General features: G+C 42.8%; 1 protein-coding gene across 6 annotated transcripts in view; it reads left to right on the top strand.

Moving 5' to 3' along the window:
* TLE1 (TLE family member 1, transcriptional corepressor) overlaps positions 1-17,477 on the top strand; it is a 90,490-nt gene that overhangs the window by 11,982 nt on the left and 61,031 nt on the right. For 5 of the 6 annotated variants that reach the window (XM_086685069.1, XM_086685068.1, XM_086685067.1 and 2 more), the window contains one exon: positions 17,370-17,432. The exons of the other annotated variant lie outside the window; for it this stretch is intronic. In XM_086685069.1, the coding sequence (XP_086541195.1) occupies positions 17,370-17,432 (63 nt within the window). The remainder of the gene's footprint in view (positions 1-17,369; positions 17,433-17,477) is intronic. 6 annotated transcript variants of the gene reach the window in all.

Below are 17,477 nucleotides of genomic sequence, written 5' to 3'. Positions count from 1 at the left end.
AACATAGCTTTTCCCCAACAACTTTGGCCGTTTGTGGACATCTTACAATCCTTCAGTAAATCTGTGGAATCCAGATTGAAAATTTGAGCCAAGAGTAGGAATCTGAAATTCAGTAGGAATGCTGAAATTCAGAATGAAATCTCTTTGAGGCGCCTGGGTGGCTCAGTTGGTTAAGCATCCAACTTCGGCTCCAGTCCTGATCTCATAGTCTGTGGGTTTGAGCCCCACGTCGGGGTCTGTGCTGACAGCTCAGAGCCTAGAGTCTGCTTTGGATTCTGTGTCTTCCTCTCCCTGTCCCAGCTCTGCCTGCACTCTCTCTCTCATAAATAAACATAAAAAAAAAAAAAAAAAAAAAGAATGAAGTCTGTTTGATATCACTAGATGTTTTACAGGACTTTAGTTTTCACATAACCACTTTTGCTCAGTTATTTTTCTTTTGGAAAAGTGATTTATGGTCAGAATATCCAGAGGTTTTTAAAAAAATTTTTTTTAATGTTTATTTATTTTTGAGAGAGAGAGAGAGAGAGAGAGACAGCACAAGTGGGGGAGGGGCAGAGAGGGAGACACAGAATCTGAAGTAGCCTCCAGGCTCCAGGCTGAACTGTCAGCACAAAGCCCGATGCAGGGCTTGAACTCACAAACTGCATGATCATGACCTATTTGAAGTCAGACACTTAACCCACTGAGCTACTCAGGTGCACATCCAGAGGCTTTGTAGTGGGGAGTTTCATTATAGTGATATATTTGGGTTTGTACTGAAGAAAAGACAGCGAAAACAGAAGTAGTGTGGCCGAGGCCTGGGTTTCTGTGTGAACTGAGTGTGTGTGTGCATCTCTGTCCCTGAAGCCCCTGTGTGTCTCTTCAGGATGACCACAGCCCCTAAATAGAGTTGTGGATTAGTTGCTTGTAATGCATTAAGTATAAAGGCATTTAACTTGCCTTAGTTGCCAGATTTAATAATAATGATCATACCCCTTGATGATTTACTTTTGGCCGTTGCATGGTTCCTTCACCCCACCAAACATTTTATTGAGAATTTCCTTTTTTTTCATGTTTATTTTTGAGAGAGAGAAAGCGAGTGTGCACACAAGTGGGGGAGGGGCAGAGACAGAGGGGTCATGATCCAAAGCGGGTTCTGCGCTGACAGCAGAGAGCCTGATGCAGGGCTCAAACTCATGAAGTTAGATGCTTAACTGAATGAATCATCCAGGTGCCCCTGGAGAATTTCAAATATACAGAAAAGAGGAAGGAAATACAGAGTGAACACCCATGCTATCCCCACTTGTATGATCCCAGGAGTCTATAAATTAACATTTTGTGTTATTTGCCTGTCGCATACCTTACAAAGAGCTTTTGCTCCCCTCTCCCCAATAGATAAGCAAAAAACTCTGGAAAACTTGGAAGGATTTGTTGGAGGGCCAGGCTTTAGCTACCTACCCTGTTTTAGACTGGTAGATGAAGAAGGGCTTTTCTCCAGGTACATTTTAAGATTTCCATCTCAACAGGTGTTTACAACATTTTATAGTACTTTCTCCTGGACTCACCCTTTGTGTTTTGGCCTGGTTGTATTAGGGGGATCCACCATTATATGGTGTTAGGGTGCTTTCTGTTTCAGCTGTCACCTGGAAGCAGAGATTTGCACTTAACAGAAAAGCCAGACTCCCTTTCTCCCCAAGCCTTCCTACTTTTTAGTCTTCCGTAATGTACCTTTAAGGTGCCATCAGCATGTTTGCAGTGGGGAATAGTTTGAGCGTCCTTAGGTAGGAAACCAGGAAATAATTGTGCTAAAGGACTCTGATTTTGAACTTTGTATGACTGGAAACTGTCCTATTAGAGAGTTTAAGTTGGCCTCAGAGGCCATGGGTGGTGCAGGGATATGAAGTGCCAAAAAACAAACCTCTTTGAGGACCCTAGCATGAGGAGGAGGCTCTCCAAGGCTGGGCCCTCCAGGAGCACAGCCTTTGTCTCTCCTAGGCGCCTTCTTGATGCCTTGAGCAAACAGCCGGTCAGAGCCTCTTACAAGTAAGGTGACCAGCCAGTGTATTGACACGCACAGACACAATAGAAAACTGCATTAGGAGGCAAGCCGTTGGGATTTGCAGTAAATATATTACAGAACACAAGTGACTTGCCGATACTGCTTGTTTAGCAGTTTGCAAGGGCAATGGCAGTATGGATTTTTGAATTAGAAGGGAAGGGCTGTTCTTTCTCTGTGCGGGAACATCTAGTTGATGGCTGGGGAGAAAATTGATTTAGAGCACAAAATGCAGCCGCCTTTATTTGTGTCATTTGAAAGGCTTCTATGGATTAGTGAGTGAAAATAAAAAGGTTGAGTTCAGTTTAGGAAAGGAGGTCTTAACATTGATCTGCATCTTGGTCTGGAATGGAGAGAAGGAAGGTTGGGCCACTGGGATGGAGGAAGGGTATCCGGTGTCCAAGCAGCCTTCAGCTACAGGTGCCCACTCGGTTCCTAGTTGTCTTTTTCAGCGCTTTGGATTTCAAAAGTCAGCATCTCGGGCTGATTGTTGTAGAGTAAGCTGATTTGGGACATCAGAGTGAGCAGTCATGGCCCCCATCCATTGAGTGCCCATGTACCCTAGGAGCTGTGTATAAGTCCTCCCAGCCTCCTTTTGTGTGGTTATTATTCCTGCTTACAAAAGAGAAGGAAGGCTAGTGGGGTAGGGGATGGGAACAGTGCCTACTCCATGTAGGTTAGTTGTCGGGAGTGAGTTTCTCACATGGGAGCAATTACATTGGTGCCTGGCACTTGGACACTTTGAGGGAAGAACACCTGTTCTTGAAATTGATTATCTAAATATATTATTGGTCGCTTTGAAACTATACCCTGTTGTTGGAATTCTAGGCCATGCTCCCATCTTGTTTTTCCAAAGCCCAACAGCTTCCTTCCTCCCTATATCTGAATCATTCACTTCTCATTATTTCCCCTCAATTACAAAGGTTTTTGTTTCCTTCTAAGATCAGAAGAATTTATCTTTAGGCTCAAAAGGAAATGTTTTTGTTTTGTTTTGTTTTGTTTTAAGTCACCCATTGGTAACCTCTGTTGTCTAAGGAATCTAGAGGAATTAAAATGCCTTATTTAGGCTAAGCAGCAAAATGTCTCCTTGCAAGGCAACGGTCTTAAGTATTTAATACAGCTACCATTGAGAATAGAGTTATGTGGAGTTTTTTTTCATTTAAGGGGATGGAGGAGGAACAGAGAGGATTTGGTTCGTTTTGTGGAAGTGAGTTTTGGGGGAAAAAAAAGGATGAGAGCTTCATTTTTTAAAAATTTTTTTAATGTAGTGTGAAAGTTCATCTCTTAATTGGAAGAGAGATTTTGTCATCCTGAAAAAAAAAAGGGAGATCAGGATTACCAGGTTCAGTTGTTGCTCGGTTTGAGAAGGAAAATGTCACCAGCCTTGGTGAGGTATACATACAGACCAGTGTCCTTTCAGCTTGAGTAGACACTTGTGTTATTTTCTCCACGTACTCCTTGGGCTTGGGATTTTTGTGGACTGTCACCTTCATAGCTGCTGCTTATATGCTGGTATTTGGGGAAGCAGGAAAAAAAAAAAAAAACAAACACAGGAGGGAAAGCAGGGCCATTGGGATTAGACACAGTGGAAGATTAGGCTGTTGGCTCTTACTGCCAGGCACGATGCAGTAGAAACTGGACATCATCATAAGTGGGATAGAGGAGAGCACTGCTCAAATTGTGTTCCAGTTGTGCCATTACCTGCTCTCACACTTAATTCAAGGCTCGGCCACCTGCTGACATCTGTGTCCTGAGAAGCCCCATGTTGCTATCTCTGTGTTGAGCTTGAGAGAAGCAGTCCTGAAGTCCTGAATATCTGCAGGGGAAGCACGAGGTTCTCCACAACCCATTCAGCCTGCCAGTTGGCCTGGGTTCTGGAGCCTTTTCCATTTGTGAGTCGCTGGCTCTTTTACAGTGCTCGGGCCACGAGCTCCTGCCTGCAGAGCCGGTCTCCTTGCACAGCTACCCAGAAGATTGGAATTGGACCGCTGAACTGTGTCCAGCTTCTGTACTTCTTAGCTGACCAAAGGCCAGAAGCATACCACTAACTCAAGAGGGGAATTGTTGACTTTTGAATCTCCTAAGAAATCTGTATTCCATAATAGACTTACCCAAGATGCTGTAATATTTGTACATTAACTGAAGTACAGAAAGGTGTCACATTTTGACTACATGTTTGGCTTTCTCTAAGGGTACAGAGATTTTTGAGCTAGTTGTTGAATTCTGTATTCACTCTTATTCTTGACTAATGCATCAAATATGGCTAACCCACCTAAAGAGCCCAGACAGATCAATGTCAGTGCACTGATAGAATCTTGTGTAGCCATTGTTTTGGTTATTATTTTATCACAAGGTCAGATACCTCCAAAAAGCTGTGATTTTTATTTTTATTTTTTCTGATTAGCTTGTGGAATTACTCTTGTCAGTTTCCTTCCAAGTACTGAAATTGCTCAGGGTTTGTGTGGAATGAATCCCAATTGTTGCTTCTCAAATTAAAACAGTATAAAAGAGAAGGAGCTTTTGAGTAGACTTTGCACTGTGAGAATATTGGTATTGACACCATTTATAATTTGGAGTATAGTTTGAAGACCAGATTCTACTGTTTGTCGCATACTGGTTAATATGGCTGTAAAGAGGAGATGAATGTGGCTACTTTTCCAAGTCTATTACTCAGGAGGACTGTAAATTTGATTGGCTGTTACAATTCTAGCAGAATCATTCGATTTGAGAGCAATAGAAAGATAAGATATCCAATTACCCAAATGATTTGCAGGGTTAGCCAACGTTGTCATGGAGACACGAGTTGGAACAAATTAAATTTTAAGCAATAAAATAATCTTAAAGCCCGTCTGGGAACAAGAAAATTTGGCAGTGGCACTTACCTGAATTGAATCTTAGCTTGACACGATGTTGTTTGACATTGATATACTGTGGGGGCCTAAACTTATATATGGTGCAACGTTACCTTAAAAAAGGAGCTCCACCAAACCAGTGAAGCGGGGAGGGGGTGGGAGGGGTGGGTATTAGTATAAAGTCAGGATATTAATGTTTATTCCATGGCCTAAATGATAATTAGGGTCTGCGTTCCCAGAAATATTTTGTATTTAAGGATTGAAATGCCTTAATAATGATTAAGCAGCATTAATTGGACACTTGGAAAAAAAAGATTTATTTCATAGCAGCATGCAGTTTCTGGAACTACTGCTGTTCCCTCTTTGTGTGTGTGTGCTCGCAGATGTAATAGAAATCGTGTGGATGTCTTTTGGTGGGGGTGGAGGTGTAAGTATGCATATATTTGCATGTACAAACAAGGAGATTTTGGCACATGCCCCTGCACTGCAGAGGATTCTCCGTATTCGTTAAAATTTCTACTTTGCAGTGCCGCGTGCAGACTGGAAAATTGCGTTCCAAACTTTAGCCGATGGCCTAAAACCTGAGTAAGCGTCGGTCTGGGGCTTAGGAGGTTATTTCCCCTCATTAATGTATTGTTTAACTGGTTCCTGGCTTGTGCTGCGGATTTGGAAACAGCCGAGTGGCCCAGAAGGAGGGAGGGGAGGGCCTTTTATCCACATGTCTATTAGACAGATGGAGATGAAAATTGGTCTGAGGTCAGGCCATTTGCAGTGTTCTCTCAGCCTTCGATTTTCCTCTCATCCTCACCACAGATCATCTCAAATGATTCAGTAATGACCAAAAGTGCAACATTGACCTTTATTCCCTGGTGGATTACTGTTTCACAGTCCAAATGGCAGGAAGTCTATTCTGTTCTTCCAGAAGGAGCTCAGCATTATTGAGGCAGCCCAGCCTGGTGGGAACCAGTGTAACAGAATACAGGGTTCAGTTTGGTTTCTGCTGCTCTGGGAAACAAGAATTGACATGTCCCAAACCCACATAATGAATGAAAGGGTATCTGGGATGCTTTCTAAAAACACACATAAGCATATAAATTGATTTGTCCATTTGTAAAAGAACTGGTGAGTTACAGGAGTAGTGACTTCTGGTGGCCTGTGGCTTATAACTTGTTTTCACATTCATGGCCCTGATTGTTCCCCCTTCTATGTAATGCTTCCTCAGTATAGCTTAGACAACACAGTGACATCATAATGCTGGTTCATTTTCAAATTACAAGTTGGCGTGACAACTCAGTTTAAGGGGACTCCGGGGTTTTCTTTGACATGCTTTTAATTGTATATATTTTTGGTCAATCCATGTAACCCTGAATAAAATATCTCTCATGCAGCACCCCTACCCCCAAAGTGGCTTGATTGTTGTTTTGAAGAGTTGGTAATTTTTTTGTTGCTTAGATTTTTCCACAGATGGCATTGTGATGCTATGGTCAGGGTTTTTTTTGTTTTTTTTTTGTTTTTTTTTTTTTTAGTAATTTAATTTATATTTAAAATGATATTCCTGTTTGCCTCCACTTGCATTGCTGAGTAAATACTCTGTGAATCTTTAATACACTAGTGAAGTCTGTCATCTAGAATCCTTGTACTTACCCTCTTCTGAATATTTAAAAACTTTTGCAAAAGGAGTATGCGTTGGAAATTTTCACCAGCATCCCACATTTCATTTTAATCATGATCTAAGATGCTTTTCAAGAAAATAATTTGTTTCTTGACTGTTGATTTCACTGTGCGCAGGTTCTTTTTCTACCTCAGTGGCTCCCAGCCTGTGATGGCTCCCCCTGCCCCCCATACTTGCTGCATTCTGGAGCTTTGTGGGCTTCTTCGATTGTGGATTGGAAAGAGAATCCCAGGTTCCAACTGGGAAAGGCCAGGAACCTTGTCTTCCTTCCCAAAGGACCACCTTTCCAGTAGCTCAGCCTGTGAGGAATAAAGCCCAGGGGTGGGACTTCCCAGTTGAGACTGAATTTGGGGCTCTGAAGGCTTTGCCTGGGTGCTCACCATCACAAACCTGTATCTAACTTGTGGCCATTCTGCTGCCATGCCACATGGCACTGATGGGCTAGGCCTCCCGGTAGGGTAGCTGCTTTCTTTCCCTAAGAAGTTGCTTTGGAAGAAGAATAGCAGCCGTCATGCATGTGTGTGGGTCATTCATCTGCAGCATGCTTTTTAAAGTTTGGGAACCCCTGGGCTGGAATTTCCTTTCCCACTATCTGGATTGGCTAAAGATTCCAACCTGTTTAGGGAAATACTCAGTGCCCAACTATTTATTCAGTGATCTCCAAACAAGATGTGGGAAACGAGGCAATGGTTAATGGTAAAGCTAATAATGATGGCTAGGGCTTTATACAGTTAATGTGCACTGGTTGTTTGCTTTGTCGTGACGGAAGACGTGGAGATGGTGATTGTAGACGGTTGGAAGTCAGTACCAACCAAAGACAGGTTACACAGTTCTAAAAGGTAGGTGTTACTACATTCTTTTGGGAGGAAAATAATGTTAACAATTTTTGAAAAAGAACAGCCTCCTAAACCCCATTTTCAGAGGTAACTGGATTTTTGCATATTCCTGTGCAGTGTGCAGTCTTTGTCTTTACATAGGCATGTTTTATTTTCGTAATTGTAATTTTAGCCTTCGTGCCAGGATGATGTAGTCTGCTTTTCCTCCCACTAACCCTGCTATTGTATGATATTATCTAATTTCTCATGAGTTCCCTAATGACTAAGACCCGTGAAGAGGGTGAAAGGTGTGGGCTTGCTCTGGGTGTGTTCCAGGAGAGGCTTGTTCTCTTTCCAGAGCGAGAACAATAGGTGGTGACTTCATGGTCGTGTTCTGTGATTCACCCCACGGAATGTATCTTGAAAACCTTCTGTGGCATAGCAGTGCATTTTCCTTTAAGGGCCACCAAAAGCTGTCTTTTTCCATCACGGGACAAGTCCGTACTATTTCATGTGAGCAGCACTTGCTGAACTCCGTAACAAGGGTTTCTGAATAATGGAAATGTGCTGTTTGAGCCCTGAAACAGCTGCGATGCTTTTGTCAAGGATGCATCTTTACCAAAATGACAAATTAAAGCCCAAATGCTCTGCTTGGCAACAGTTGGGTCAAAACATTTAAGTCATTAATTAGAAGGAACTGAAGGGGGAACATTTTTACACAAATACACAGTGTTGCAGACTCAACTTCATCTTGGAAAATGCAACTGAATTCTTACAAAAAAAAAAAAAAAATGAGGGCAGCCCTCAAGTGGGGCCTGCCAGGCTTGTCATTTGCAAATAAATCAAAAGACCATCATTGCAGGACAGAGAACCAATGAATAGAGTTGCTTTGTCATTCTTTGATGGGCCCCACACTCAAGCCTGCTATTAAAAATGAATGCATTCAAGAGGCTCTGCATTAAGAACATAAACAATTAAGGGCACTTGAGTTGCTCTGCTGAGAGCTTTCTCCGGAGATGCAGGCCCCTACAATCTGCCTCACGAGGAGCCAGAGAATGGGAGCAATTAGTGTTGCTATCTCAGCCCCAGCAGCCTTCAGCAGGGGTTTTTTTTCCCTCTCCCCTTCCTTTTAACCCCTCCTTGTTTTCAGAGGAGCCGGGAGTGTGAAAGATGGGGAGGGGGGAGGATGGAGTATGCGCCCAGTTGGAAAGGGCTCAGGTTTAGAACACGGTAGGCGCTGCCAAATGAGGGGGAGGTAGGACATAAAAGTTATTATCTGCCAGTAATTGGTGACTTCTGTTCTGATTAATTGAGCCACTAAAGGGTTTCTGTCATCTGGTACTCTTTGTTTTGTTTTAATCATAGGGTTTAAGCAGGGGCGAGACTACATTGCCAGGGATGGAATCATTTAAATGAATATTGTTTGAGGTTTCCCACAGTAGGCAAATGTGCTCCTACACCCCCCCCCCCCCCCCCCCCCGGTTGTGTTCCTGCCTTGCTCTAATTTGGTAAAATTGAGTGGAGAAGGGCTCCGTGGCTTGTGGCAAGGCCTTGGGGGAGAGATGGGCCTGACCTCCCTACCTGCTTGTTTCTGACCCCAGACAGGTTTTGCTAACCTTTCAGCCCCTTCTCTCTGGGAACCTGTACAAATTGACAGGTGTGAGAGGGTCGACCCTGTTTGTGCACTAAGCAGTTGTCGCTGCAGCCACTGTCCTGGTGGACCATGTTTTCAGCGTGGGTTCCTGGTCCAATAGCTGCAGATCATCTGGGAACTTGTTAGGAATGCAGATGCTTGGGCTGCAGACCTCTGGACTCAGTCTGGGGGCGGGGGGTGGGGGGCACACAGTCATCTGTGTTTTAACAAGGCTTTCATGTGATCTCACTGCACCCTTAAGTTTGAAAACCACTGACAACCTCGTTAAACCATTAAAACCTCAAAGAGACACCAGACCCTTTCCATTTGGATTTCCCCAAAATGTGGTTAGTCATTTATCTACGTACTTATATTTTAAACAGAAAGCTACTCTGATTCATTAGAATATAAAATAAAATTATCTTTCCATTAGCGTACCTGTGAAGCAAGGTGCCATCATGCTGGGATGGCATGTGGAGGTCTGCTAAATAAATAGCCGACCTTCTGAAGAAGGTCTCCAGGCAAGGAGCCTTTCTCCTCCTGTAAAGGACAGGGCAGAGTATTGAAAGATTATTTACAGTGTTTTGCATATATCATTTTAGGTACGCAGTTTTTATTCAAACATCTTGAATTTTTCTTAGGTATATCAGATGTCATCTTTAGGATTATAGAAATGTATTCGTGGATGTGTTTTTGTGGAGTTTGCTTTACGGTGGAGCTAGATTGTCTGATGTTAGGGCTGACGCACTGATTCTCTCTGCCTGTGAAGGGGAGGATGAAAATGCAGAGAGTGGGGCGGCTACTCTTTATTTGCAATTTATTAACGGAGGTCCCTTATGAAATCCGTGCTCTGCCTTGCAGAGCACTTCTGCCGTATCAGTGACAGACTGGGGCCACTTGTTGTGGTACCATTGTTGGCTGAGGAATAACATGCTCTTGGCTTTGAGCTGCTGTGGTCCTGTTTGGCTGTATTGCTTAGCAAACAAGGCTGAGTTCATCAGCTTTGTTTCCGGTTTTGAGTGTGTCCCTATTTCCCACTTCTACTTCTTAGAGAAAGGACTAGGCAGAGAAAGTGGTTTCTAATCTTGCTTTATGATCCTGGGCCAATCATTACCTTTAGACATTGGTTTTTCCATGTGTGATAAGAGGGTTGTAAGAGGCTGGGCACACCCAAAGGGTTTCAGGGTTTAAGTCAGTGCCACTTGTCAGTCACAGGAGTAGTGAGTGGGTCTGATCATTCTTTTCTCCCTTCCCCATGTAATCATACACTTAAACAGTAAATCAAGGGTGGTGTTCCCAAGGCCACTGGAGGGGGAAAAAAAGTTACAGATAACCCTGCCACCCCAGCATAATTACTGTTTTTATTTTGGGTATCAAATTACAGTGCTTGGCCACATGCGTTTTTTTTTTTTTTTTTAAATAGGCAGCCTAACACCACATCTTTGTTCTTCCCCTCCTGCTTCACCTAGTAAATGTGTTGGCCATTTAAGCATCATTATCCATAAAAATGACTTTAATGGTTGCTAGCCATGCCTTTGGGTTGATGTAGTATATTTAAACATTCTCCTAGTATTAGACAACTGATATATCAGGAGGGCAAATGTTAGGTTTTTCAAAAACTCTGCAGATGGTTGTGATGTGTTGAACTGCTCTTATATCTTTACCTGGCTTTTTCTCTTTTGCTTTGAAGCGAGTGCCGCAGTGAACAGCTTCATGCATGGAATGCTTTTCATCTGAACTATTTCCTTAGGATAAATTCTTAGCTGTGGGAAGCTTTACCAAAGGGTTTGAATAATTTCATGCTCTTGAAACACATTGCCGAGTTCTTTCCAAGACGACTATACCAATTTACTCTGTCATCAGTAATGTTTGATTGTTCTGGCTTCCCAGAGGACTCATCATTGTTGGGTTTTATTAATTCTTTTTTTTTTAATAAACTAACTTAACTGGTGCAGAATGACCCACCTTGGTTGTCAGTGAGATTGAACTGTTTTTTGTGTTTTTTTTTTTTTTCTGTATTTCAGGTTGTCAATTCACAGACTCAGAAACTTCCAGTCATAAGGGATTTAGAGATTATTTATTTCTTTTTTTGTATGCTTTGTTTTTATGTTCTTGCCCGTTTATCTGTTGCCAGACACTTCTTACCAACACTTTACTGTGTTTTTCTCTTGGCTTCCCGCTTGGTTCAAGGAAACCAAAAGATCAGTTTGCCAGCCCTCAGCACAAGCAGCATTTTTTATGATCCTTCAATTTGCAATTTAATGGTGGTGGAGTTTCCCCTCCCTAAGCAGACTTTGGGCAAGGTGCCATTCATTGGATTGCTTGGAGACCCATGGACAATTATTCTTAAGCAGTCTTCGCCCTGTTTTGTGCTTCAGACAACACTCATTCTGTATTACTCTGTGTAGTGGAGAAATGGGCAGACGTTGGGGAGTGGACTCTTCAGGCTAGTAAGTAGATGGAAGGTATAAGGAGTATGAAAAACTGGAGAGCCGCGCTCTTCGGAATCATAAGATCCTACAACTTTTAAGTTCAGATGCCTGGAAGAATATGTGTTCAGTTCAAAAGCCCCGCAAAAATACTCCAGGGTTTGGTTCATAGCTGGCCTTGGAGGTATTTGACCATATTTAACTCAGTCAAAAAATACATGTACATGGATCTTCTCCTTGCTTACATATGATTTCTTCATGTGAACAAAGCCTTATTCAAACACTGTTTAGACACATCTTATCTGGTTGCATCTTGGTCATTGAGTTTAGGGTGTGTGGAGATTCCATTTTAGTTTTAGTGAAACATTCCTTTCAAAGTGTGTTGAATGTATACCGTGTGGTCAGTGTTGGTGGGGCAGGTATGGCGAGGAGCTGTGTCCCTGTTCAGTGGATGTCTTGTTCTCATGCTTCCCATCTTCATGGAGAAGACTTCAATGCCAGAAAAAGTAAGAAACTGGTAGGAAACTGTGCAGAAGCTTTATGTAAATGTGATTTTATTTTATTTATTTATTTTAAAAAATTTTTTTTTTCAACGTTTATTTATTTTTTGGGACAGAGAGAGACAGAGCATGAACGGGGGAGGGGCAGAGAGAGAGGGAGACACAGAATCGGAAACAGGCTCCAGGCTCTGAGCCATCAGCCCAGAGCCTGACGCGGGGCTCGAACTCCCGGACCGCGAGATCGTGACCTGGCTGAAGTCGGACGCTTAACCGACTGCGCCACCCAGGCGCCCCTGTAAATGTGATTTTAAACAGAGGCTTGGGGTGCCTGGGTGGCTCAATCGATTAAACTTCCACCTTTCTGCTCAGGTCATGATTTCATGGCTTGTGAGTTCGAGCCCTGCATGAGGCTCTGCTGACAGCTCAGAGCCTGGGGCCTGCTCCAGGTTCTGTGTTTCCCCTGTCTCTCTGGCCCTCTGCCACTCATGCTCTGTCTCTCAAAAATGAATAAATTTAAAAAAAAAAATTAAAAAATAAATTGACATAGAGGCTTAGTTTGGTAAATGGCAGTAAATGCTGTGGAAGATCTTGAAGGGCCTAGACAAGTGTTTTTGGTGTTATGGGGCGGCTTCTGACTGGATTTGAGACAGGCCTTCAAGAGTGGGGGTAAGAGTATTAACACTTTGTCTTTTTTTTTTTTTTCCTTCAAGTTTGTTTATTTTGAGAGAGACAGAGAGCAAGTGGGGGAGGGGCAGAAAGACAGAGGCTCTGAAGCGGGTTCTGTGCTGACAGCAGAGAGCCCTATGCAGGGCTTGAACTCATAAACTGTGAGATCGTGACCTGAGCCGAAGTCAGATGCTTAATCAACTGAGCCACCTGGGTGCCCCAAGAGCATAGCACTTTGTAGTAGTGTAGCTATAGTTGACATATTTGCTCACTTGATTCTGATGAAACACTAAAGTAGGTTGGCAGAGACCTGGGGCTCAGCAGTTGAAGTGACTTCCCTGAGGACACCTCCTACTCATTTGCTGAGATGCAAACCCAAGTTTTTGGATTAGGAGAGCCAACCCTGGTATGAGCAAATCAGTATGGGGAGTTGGCATTGACAAGGAGAATTGAAGATCTTTCTGGACAGGCAGTTTGGATTCCTGCTTCCTGCTTGCTGCTTCAGTGTGGCAGCTATTCATGAAGTAAGGCTTGATACTGGAGCCTTTCACCTGCTGGTTAAGCTTCTGGGCACTAAGTTTCCTTGCAAATCTGGTTTGGGGAAAGCTCTTGAACGCTGACTTAATGTTGTTGCCTTATGTGGTGTCAGAAATACAAGCACAGGGAAAGTTTATTTATAAGTGTTACGACTATTAACAGGGACTGAATATAATCTTCAGCTTTGGGCAGGAGAGGGATTTCTAGGTGGAAAATATGGTTAGCCTTCAGGTTTCCCCCCTTCAACGCCCCCCCCCCCCCCCCCCCCCCGGAGTTGTCCAGCCCTCGGAAGACGTAGAAGGCAGTCTTGAAAGAGTCACAGAACTTTCTCAATCCCTGCTGAAGCAGGGTCACGTGTCCAGCTTAACCTGCTTGCAAACTCTGTGGTCAGGAATTAGAAGCACAAGTGGAAAACTGCACCTTGTTAATTTGTGCTAAATGAAAGGTCTTATCAGAATATCCTTGCATTCAGGCAAGAGGTAATACTGAAGAATTATTGTCAGTTTTTATGCTATCATCCACACTGTTTTATTTAAGGGCTGGGAAGAATGTTTATGAAACCGTCCTGGGTTGGGGGGGGGTGGTATTTTAGAACGCCCAGAGCATGCTATCAGGGAAGCAAGTGGCATCCTCGGGAGGGTAGGTACTTTCTTTGTGGAGAACCAGGGCAGCTGGAGGAATGTCGATAAGTCAGAGGTGAGATCTGAATTCAGCTTCGTGGCTCAAAATCCAGCTCACATGTCCGAGGATAGTTTAAGATGAGGGCTTTGAGACCTGGCAGAGGAGGGGACAGCTGGGATAAGAACCTCCTCTGTTTTTCTTATTTCCATTCTTTCTCCAGATCATTTATTGCGAATTCCTGGGGCAGATGGTACGGCTTTTGATGTTTCTTCATTGGTTTGAGCTTTGATCTTTAACCTTCTTCTGTTTTTGTTCTTACCTACTCTCCCCTAATTTATATTGTCTCTGCTTTAATATGTACTTTTCTCCTTTTGTGTTTAGTAACTTTGATATTATTAGAGGTTCGTGAGTTCATTCCATTCAGAGTCTTAACTGTCCCCTGGCAATTAAGTTTAGTTCTCCCTTAAAGCCATTTTATGTAATAACACATATAATTATTATTACAAATTACATCTTCTTAAACAAAATAAATTCCATTAACAGCCCTAGAAGAAAATTAAGAATGGCTTCTATAATTTTGGGGTGTTCTAACCCTGGCATGAAAGCCAGGAACACAGGAAAAAATTCTTTATTGTGACCACATAAAAATTTAAAGTTACGGCAAAAAAATCCATAGTAAGCAAGGTTGAAAGACAAGTGGCAAGCTGGAAAAACTATGGGAAAGGGTCAATATTTGTCATATGGAAAGGAGTATTACAAAAAGCGATGAAGAAACACCAAAGGAAAAATAGAGAAAAGGACATATAATGTGGATCAATAAATAATATGAAAAGATGTTTAACTTAAGGGAGAATCTAATGCAAATAAAAATAAGGTCATTTTTTAAAATCTACTAGGTGGATAAAGATTTTAAAAAGGTCAACAAAACCCAATATTGACATTGGGTAGGAGAACAAGCCCCCTCATAGACCAATGATACTGTAAATTGTTACCTTCTCTGCTGGGTACTTTATCAGCATGCATTACAATGTAAAATATGTATACACTTTGACCTAGCAGTTTCACTTCTAGCGATGCCTTTTTATTCCACACAGAGTTTGTAATTACGGAAAATTAAGTGAAGTATGAATATCTACAGATACCAGGAGTGCTTAAACACTAGCATGCTTGTATAGTGGATGGTGTTCTTTTTTTTTTTTTTTTTTTAAGTTCATTTATTTATTTTGAGAGAGAGAGTGTCAGCGAGCACATACAAGCAGGGGAGGGGCAGAGAGAGAGGGAGAGAGAATCCCAAGCAGGACTCCCCCACCCCACCCCCTGAACTGTCAGCGAAGAGTCCAACACAAACCGTGAGATCATGACCTGAGCCGAAATCAGGAGTCAGATGCTCAACTGGCTGAGCCCCCCAGGCGCCCGTCATATGTGTATTCATTGAGTGGAAAGGTACCCATATACGTTTCTTTTTCCTAGACATAACATATTATGGAAAAGCAGTGTTTATAATGGGACCTCTTTGTGTAGAAGTAGCTGTTTCCCCTCTGGGCTTGTGTGCACATATATAATGAAAGTCTGGAATGATGCTTTCCAGAATCACCAAAATGTTAACCAATCATGGATGATAGACTTAAGGTTATTTTAACTTTCTTTTTTATTTCTGTATATACAGCTGTGTGTGTGCCTGTGTATGCTCAAAGTGAGCATATATCATCTCTAAAAGTGGAAAATCTTAGGAGAAATTTTGAGAAGGGGAAAATACAGAATACTGTTGGAATGTATGGAGTGGAAGCTGACGACCTACAAGTCCACAAAGGGCATCCCTACTCCTTCACACGTACCCAAACATATAGTGCAGAACCCTGTTGTGAAAGAAAGGGAAGCCCGCCCATACTTTCGAGGAGAACCATGACCTTGAGTTAGCTTGAGTGTGTGGCTGTGATCAAACGAGCTGGGTGGGGCTCACCCAGTTCTGTTTTTGCACCTGGTACAGCTTCAGCCTTTTTGCATAGATCTATTTGCCCCGCTGGTTAAAGCAAGGTCACGGGTTTGCTCTCTGTGCTAGTCATTTCCCCCTTTCTTCCAAGGCAAGGTCTGTATGTAACCCTATCTCATTGGTGGTCAGGGAGAATGGTTGGGTTGGCCTAAGTCCCATCCCATAAAACCAAAGGCCTTGTTGCTCATTTAACTGGAATCATCTTGGAGGACAAAGGCAGCTCTTTTTAATGTACTTGATTACACAGTTCCCGAGTTTTCTACTTCATCTTACTTATTCCATTCTCGCTTTCTCAAGGGCATGGTCTGTGCACTTCATAATTTTCTTCTCCTCATGTTCCTTTTCATTGCCTAATTCGGTAATAGAGGTGGCATTAGTAAGCATTGACAGAAAATGATGAAATAAATAAGGTCAACGCTGGGACTCTTTTAAGATGACTTTTTTTTTTTTTTCCAAGCGGAACTGGTTCTTCAGAGTTCGAAGAAAGCATAGCTGCTTTGCAATGCTGGAGGATGTTGGAGGTGGGGTGGGCAGGTAGATTCTCCCCTAGGCTGGAAGCAGAGCACCTTTATTTCTTCTCTTGGCCAGTTTGTTCCTTAGAGCAGAGGGACTGCTGTGGATTTGGACTCGAGGCAGGGACTTCCGCTTTCTTTACAATAGTCTGTGCCACAGACACTCAGGACACATTTTGTTATGTTCAGCTGACCCTTGGGCTCTGTCAGGGAGGTGTTTGTATTTGATGCTGAATTGTGGGCAAACTTGACAAATACCTAGAACATCTCAATATGACCCTCATGTTGGACTTGGGTTCTGTTTCAGCAATGTTTTTCTTGGCTTGTTTGAGACAGCGAGACTCAGTGAAGGCTACTAATGTTGAAGTCGAATATGAGTTGTATAACAGGTGGGACAAGCAAGGGGGCACCTGGGTGGCTCAGTGGGTTGAGCATCTGACCTCGGCTCAGGTCACAATCTCACAGTTCATGAGTTTGAGCCCCACGTCGGGCTTTGTGGTGACAGCTCAGAGCCTGAAGCCTGCTTCAGATTCTGTGTCTCCCTCTCTCTCTGCTCCTCTCTTGCTTGTGTTCTGTCTCTCTCTCTCAAAAATAAGTAAACATTAAAAAAACAAAAAAAGAGTGGGGACAAGCAGGAAGAAGGTCTGTGGGCTCCTTTCTTCTCTCTCGCTCTCGACTTTGTCTTGAAAGCTAGATGGTGTTTGACCGTGCCCCTGCCCCGCTGGCCTCTGACACCAGTAGGAATAAACTTGCTGTAACAGTGTAAATGTGTGGTGGTACACCATAATTGAATAAGCGTACAAGGGGCTTGGCAATCACCAGGTTAAAGGATCATACAGCCTTAAACCATGCAGATTTCCCAACTCAATTAAACTACCCATTATCTTTTCTTTAAGTGACCAATAAAGCGTGTGGTTATGTCTTACTTTGCAAGTGGGATTAATATCTGCTGTTTATCTCCAGATAAATATTAGCACAGGCTGGGAAAAGCCAGTTTTATGCCCTTGAGAGTGAGGTAGTGGAGGGCTCAAGTGTTGGGCATGAAGTTTTATCTTTCTGAACTGATTATGAAGTATACTAAACATTTATCTGGCTTTGTCTTTATAGACTGAAATCGCCAAGAGATTGAATACAATTTGTGCACAAGTCATTCCATTTCTGTCTCAGGAAGTAAGTAAAACTGTTCAGCTGTTAAAGTGCAATTATGTTGCTTCT

Source organism: Puma concolor, chromosome D4, assembly GCF_028749965.1.
Source record: "Puma concolor isolate L17-30 chromosome D4, mPumCon1.1.hap2, whole genome shotgun sequence".
Lineage (NCBI taxonomy): Eukaryota > Metazoa > Chordata > Mammalia > Carnivora > Felidae > Puma > Puma concolor.
This window is presented reverse-complemented; position numbering and strand designations above follow the sequence as displayed.